This window comes from Pundamilia nyererei, unplaced genomic scaffold (assembly GCF_000239375.1).
Source record: "Pundamilia nyererei isolate P.nyererei 1_Seehausen unplaced genomic scaffold, PunNye1.0 scaffold00002, whole genome shotgun sequence".
NCBI lineage: Eukaryota > Metazoa > Chordata > Actinopteri > Cichliformes > Cichlidae > Pundamilia > Pundamilia nyererei.
The window spans coordinates 9,800,348-9,806,651 of record NW_005187403.1 but is presented as its reverse complement, the minus strand read 5'-3'; the positions used below and the strand labels follow the sequence as shown (position 1 = coordinate 9,806,651).

At 39.7% G+C, this 6,304-nt stretch overlaps 1 protein-coding gene across 6 annotated transcripts in view; it reads left to right on the top strand.

Annotated features, from left to right (window-relative positions):
* Positions 1-6,304, top strand: part of rgs3a (regulator of G protein signaling 3a) — a 122,848-nt gene that overhangs the window by 34,245 nt on the left and 82,299 nt on the right. For 5 of the 6 annotated variants that reach the window (XM_005720448.2, XM_013909750.1, XM_005720447.1 and 2 more), the window contains 4 exons: positions 572-611; positions 1,060-1,391; positions 2,878-2,955; positions 5,678-5,789. In XM_005720448.2, the coding sequence (XP_005720505.1) occupies positions 572-611; positions 1,060-1,391; positions 2,878-2,955; positions 5,678-5,789 (562 nt within the window). Of the gene's footprint in view, positions 1-571; positions 612-1,059; positions 1,392-2,505; positions 2,620-2,877; positions 2,956-5,677; positions 5,790-6,304 lie in introns of those variants that run through there. The other variant, XM_005720450.1, reaches the window with a different exon arrangement.

Here is a 6,304-nt window from a genome sequence, read left to right as displayed (position 1 = left end):
ATATATATGAACATTTTGGGACTTTCCAAATCCCTCTCCACCTGCAGATTCCTAGCCCTGCACCCTCACTAGATTGTGATATGTTATGACAAGCAGAAACCATTACTGCCTCGGTGGGTCCAGCCTAAAATTCAAATGGGCTCAAAAGTGTCCTAGAAACTAAACCGAATGCCATGCAAGAAACAAACAAACAAATGAAAATGCAGAGATGCAGAGACTGGATAGTCAAAGAAAAAGAGACGAAAACTCAAGGCACACACACACACACACACAAAACAGGAAAGACAAAGAGTATGGAATAAATATGGTAAAGAACCGCATTTCATAGTGAAGTATACAGAATATATTTTTTTAAAATGACAGTTGATCTTTTTATAAATATGTCTTGTTGCATCATCATCATCATCAGTATCAGTATCAGTGTCGGGATAGAAAGTTAAGATCAGATTTAATACATTAACCTTTGTCATTGTTCTTGCATGTCTAGATTCATGTTTAGAATGTTAACATTTTCATTTTTGTTTTATTTAGATTGTAATTTTATGTTAATCTCATATTATTCTGCTTTCAGATCTTGAGGCCCGTTTACTCAGACAAGCAGGGTACATTAGGTAAGTCGTGTACTGTATATAATATTAATACCTGTTTAAATTAAATGACTGTTTTGTTAAGTGGTCTGCTGAGTTTGTAGATCAGCTTCTATTGTAGAAGGCAACCTAACAGCCTCAAACTAAAGTATTAAAGGACAATTGCTCCAAAATATGTTTTCTACATTACTTATTTCTTTGCATTATATTCTTGTGCTTCTTGTTGGATTTTGTTTGTTTCGAACAGAACAATCTTGCTGTCTCCATTCTTGCACTCCCTTCATCGTCAATCTTCATATTGAGGATTGATTGACTGATTGATACTACTTTATTCATCCTGAGTGAAATTGGGTTAAGGCTGCCAGCCTTGCCAGCGCCATCTTACCCTTCATAGATAGGATCATATTTGGAACAGTATCGATCTTAAGTACTGTTCATAATCTGTGTCTTCACTTTCTTTTTTGTCCCACAGCTGCGAGGTTAATCCCCACCCGACAGGCTCCTGTTCCTCAGCCGCAGAGTGGTGCTTTTTCTGGAGGTATGGGTGGAGTTGGTGGTGGCGGAGGCAGCGGCGGCGGTGGCGGTGTTGGTCTCTCCAGCCGTACCGGCTTCCTACGTCGATCTAACAATTCGAAGACATCAAAGGCGCCTCCTGCCTCCTCTAATGCAGCCAGCTACCAACAGCAGAATGCCAATTTCGCCAACTACCAGAACTGTACCATTGTCCGATCACATGCTCCGCATGCAAATTATGGATATGTTAAAGTGGCGCCCAAGATCCTTATCTTCCCCATCTTTGTTCAGGTACACCATTTTTTATGTGCCTGTAGATCTTGATTTGGTCGTATCGTTTGTTATTCTTTGTCTACGTTTTACTGGACACTGTATTATATACACTGAAGTCCTGCTGTTCTACTTATACTTACTGCCGAGAGTGAGATTTTACTGAACCAATCTATAGTCGTTTGAACCCAAGGCAAAAGAGTGAATAGATCTAATTTTTGAATGATCTGCTGCTATCATTGTTTCAGTAGAGAGTATAAGACCGGATATGCAGGGACTGGGCAGAGAATGATATGCAGAGGCCCCAGTCTGGACTTGAGCTGTGGATGTACCTGTTCTGTGGTATCAAACGAAACAGGCCACTGAGATACTCTGAAAAACAGTTTTCACAAGCTGTCCAAGTATGATGAATATGATTTATTTCCCCTTCCGCATTTGTGTCAAAAGGAAACAAGACATTTCAGGTTTGCAGTTAGGAAATATGTTGACCTTCATGTCTGAGGTTCTCGTGTTTTGCAAGTCATCCGTGAGCTTTTCACACGTAACACAGACTCGATCTACATATTTTTTTCTGCATTCTGTCTTTAGGCAATAGCACTAACAGCGGTAGTGTTACTGTATGAGATGTCAGGCTGATGTTTTCTGTACACATTTTGGATCAAAGAGTGTCAAAGTTCTGTGCAACCAATTCAACACTTACTTCCAAAATCCACTTTCTTCAGAATAAAACGGCAAATCTAAGTGGGGCTACTCCAAAGAGGCAGCTTCTGTCAAATGAAGCATCATCACTTAATAACTGCTTAGTTTTTCACATGTGCGTTATAGTGTGTTGACCGCAGTGAGATAACTCTTGCGCCTGCACTGACATGTCAACTGGCTTAGCTAGCTTGAGCTGCGATAAACTTTCACACTCTGAAAAACACTGACTGTGCTGTTACTTTCTTCATATAGAGCCATGTATACAAATGTGCAGCCCTGACCCTGTTTCACACGGTATTCAAATGTTGCACATGTTGAATTGGGCCTCTGTCACACCCTGGACTTGAGAGGAAGTCCCCTCCTCCCACGTTGCCATTCTATTTCATTTTAAGTGTCACTGTCTTGTCGTGCTCAACCGCACATACCGCCTCTCAGTTGCAACTTGCTTTCTGTCTCGACAGAATCAGTTTCAGCGGCGTTTCCCTCCATAGAAAAGACCTGCTTTTGCTTTTAAGCAGATCGATTGGATTTGGGAGCCAAAATGGATTTGGTACTGCAGCTTTTCAGCTTACAAATGACAGATGCAATATTATATTTTTGGATTTTATGTTGAAAAATGCTCAACATATGTTTAAGAGGTTAGGTTAATACTAAGCAGAAGGAAAATACTTTACAAGTACTATTTACCTCAATATTACAAGCATTAATGTCCCTAAAGCTGCTGGTTATGAATAACGGGATGAGAACTCGATTCGGTAATGTTGCGTCCTCATTTTTTCATGAAGCCTGTTGTTTTCTGTTGTTACAGCCTCTTGACCTCTGCAGCCGGACACTCATCATATCTGAAGAGATGATACTACATGAGAGCAAGCACCACTCTCTTAAGGTAAGGGCCAATCAAACAGAGTGTCTGTTTTTGCCCGTGCTCATATGAATGCATTTAATTATTTTTCATGCATATTAAAATCTGTCTATGTCTGCAAACCTAAAAACACCCGCTTGAAGCTTTTATTTTAATTTAATGTTCTGACCAAGGATGTAGTTATTGATTGAAACATCTAAAACATTATGCAGGATTTCATTAAAGGTGTCTCTGAGATGCATAAGCCGCTATTTCAAAGAACTCTTTCGTTTCACTGATACAATAAGATCTCTCCGACCAGTGGCAAGCATTCAGTTGGTTTGGTGCATCCTCCTTTGTGGTTTTTTTAATTTGGCCAAAGTGAAAGTGCCGTCTCACTGCCTTGATTCAGAATTTAAGCGAAATATATATTCGTATATATTTATATATATATCTATATATGTATATGTATCTGTATATAGATATATATATATATATGTGTGTGTGAAAGCATGCAAGTATAAGTGTAAAGCGACATCTCAGGAGAGGAATGAAGTGCAGGAGCTGTCTGAACTGGAGCTGTCCACATGAGTCAAGAAAATCAATACTAGATGAAGAAAGAGAGCAGCAAGGATCAGATTGACAGATAAATTGTGTTTTATGCATCAAACGTTGCTTTCAATGTACATTATTGAAAAATTTTATAAATACTATCAATTCAAAGTATTCCTATCCCTGTGACAAGTATGTAAAGTCTCAGAAATAGTCTGTAAATGTTGTTGTGTAATATGTATGAAATGTTATTCTGTAAAGATCGTATTAAATGCCAAATATCCATCGCTGATCTGGTAATGTAATCTTATAAAAGGCTTACATTTGCATGACCCCAATTAGAGTGCAGATTCATGGAAGGAAAAGCTTTGAATGTTTCCGCAGATGAGATGATGATGACATCACTGCAATAACCTTAAACTAGTTCACCAAAAACAGGTGGATATGCCTCGGAAATTTAAGGTGTTAAGTTGGTGTTTCAAATGTTTTATTTGAAAGAAGCACGTGAAACAGGTCTGTGTGGGCTCTAAAAGAAAAGCTTATTTCACTGCTGAATTCAGCTTTGGCCCTGTCACATAATCTCAGCTATACGCGGTAAAGCGGAGCCACTGCTGGCATCAAAGTATAATAATGGACTCTCTCTGGGGTCATGGATAAAACAAATATTTAGCAGGCAGTGTTTGTCGAGAGGGAGTTTCTCTCCACTCTGCCACTTTATACAGGCTGTTTTTTTTAATGATCTCTCTGTGTTGTTCCAGCTTTTGCTCTTTTAGTCTGGGAGGCAAACTAACATGCAGCACTTTAACATCTATAGACAAACACAAAACCTAAGCGGACCATTATATTTAGTGCAAAGTGAAACAACAGGATTTCACTGTAATCGTTTACATAAGAGATGCAAGTTGATTAAATCACCAGATTTTCAGGATGTATTGTATTATAGATAGATATATTATCAATAAATGTAACTTATTCGATTTACAAAACATGCTAGTTCTGTATATTCTTGAACATTATATGGAACATTTATGTTTTATGAGATTCTTTACTTAACTGTAAAGAGTATATTGCGAGTTATGTTTTTGTTTGAGACCCTGCGTTTCAGTATAGGTACATTACATTTGGCTTTTCTCCACGTTATGCTTCGCTCTGCTTAACATAGAAGTGTAAAGGGTGCGCCCGCTTCTCCGTTTGTGTGGGCTGGGATATTAATGCATAAGTGCTCAAGGATAAGAGATTAAGAAAATGGATGGAAGTCTTAATCAGACAAAATTGTTGCATGAATTATTGAGCTTTTTGGGACAGCAAGTATGTGTGGAAAATGTAAATATTTGAAGTGGATATTTGATTTTGTGCACAAGTTTGCGCAAATGTTATACATACTAAACATGTGTGCTTCTCTGTGTGAAAACTGCTGCTTTCATGCACTTTGTCCTTTACTTTTCACTCTTACTAGCATTCTCTTCCACCCACTCAGATTTACACACAGACACACACAGACACACACACGCACGCACACACACACATTAACCACATGCTGGCTACATCTGAAATACCCTCTGCTATCTTATCTCTCAGAGGAGGCCACCAAAGCAAAAGCATTGTCTTCAAATGTTGCCCATCTGCACGGATTACAGCTTATGTGTGTTGAGCTGCATGTTTGCACCTGCTTACGTAAGAGGTCTTTTTACCTTAATTTAGGTGTTCTCTTTCTTTTTCTTTTATCTTCTACTTGTTTATCTTGATTTCTTCCTCGTTTGACTTTTTGAAACTGTATGTGTGTTTTAAACAACTACAGAGGTGTTCATTGTTTCTTATAGTCATTAAATGCCTCATTCAGTTAATAAAAGATACATTTAGGACTACGTCAGTGTAGACGCATGGTTGATATTCAGACACCAAACCACTGTGTGGGAGGATGTATACATGTGACCAGGGCTCTGTATGTGTGAACTGCATTTCCTGTGCTAGGACATGATTCGGGGGAAAACTGCAGGGGGTGAAACCTGCCAAATATTCAGTGCTGTACGTGTAGTTAACTGGGTTGCAGGCTGATTTTGTAAGGTGGAAAGCCAAAGTGAGATCATCTGAGATGTAATGCGCCCCCACCCCCAGTTCTCACATCCTGTTCTCCTTCACCACCTTCTGCCCTCCGTCCCCTTCTTTTCAACGTCCTATTCTTCTCTTTTTAATATCCCCCCACCATGTCTTTTAGGTTACTGTGTTTGTCTACAACGACCTAATGCTGGTGACGAGAGAAAGCGAGCCAGGCCGATGTAATGTACTTCAGAGTCCCCTGTACCTCCGTCAGCTGCGACTCCAGGAGGGTATGTAAGCCTAAACACGGGAACCGTGATTCATAGATGTCTGAGACGTTGAGGTGGTTATATAGATCAAAAAAATTCTTCTTTTGTGCACCAACAGATTTCTCAACAGTCCCATAACAGCCAAAATCTGTGTGCAATCTGTGTGTGTATGTTATAAAGCTAAACCTTTACAATTCACCACAGAGTAAGAAAGGAAGTGTAGCACACAGAGGCTGTGCAACCAGAAATAAACACGGGGAGCTATGACTGCAGTAATACTTTCAGCTGAGTTTAACCAAAGGATATTTAGGGAAAGACTGTCCAATTTCCTGTTGCTTTGTCTTTTTATTTCACCTTGGTGTAAACAATCATCTCCTCTGCTGTTATGGAGAGAATAGTTTGGCCAGCATGGCCACGCAGAGCACAGACAAATCAAATAAATACGGCCCAGCGTAAATATCTGTGTTTAGAGCAGCGGGTGAGGACAGGGATGGGGTCAGGAGGCATTACTGGGACAGGGCCGGGTGACGGGGGGG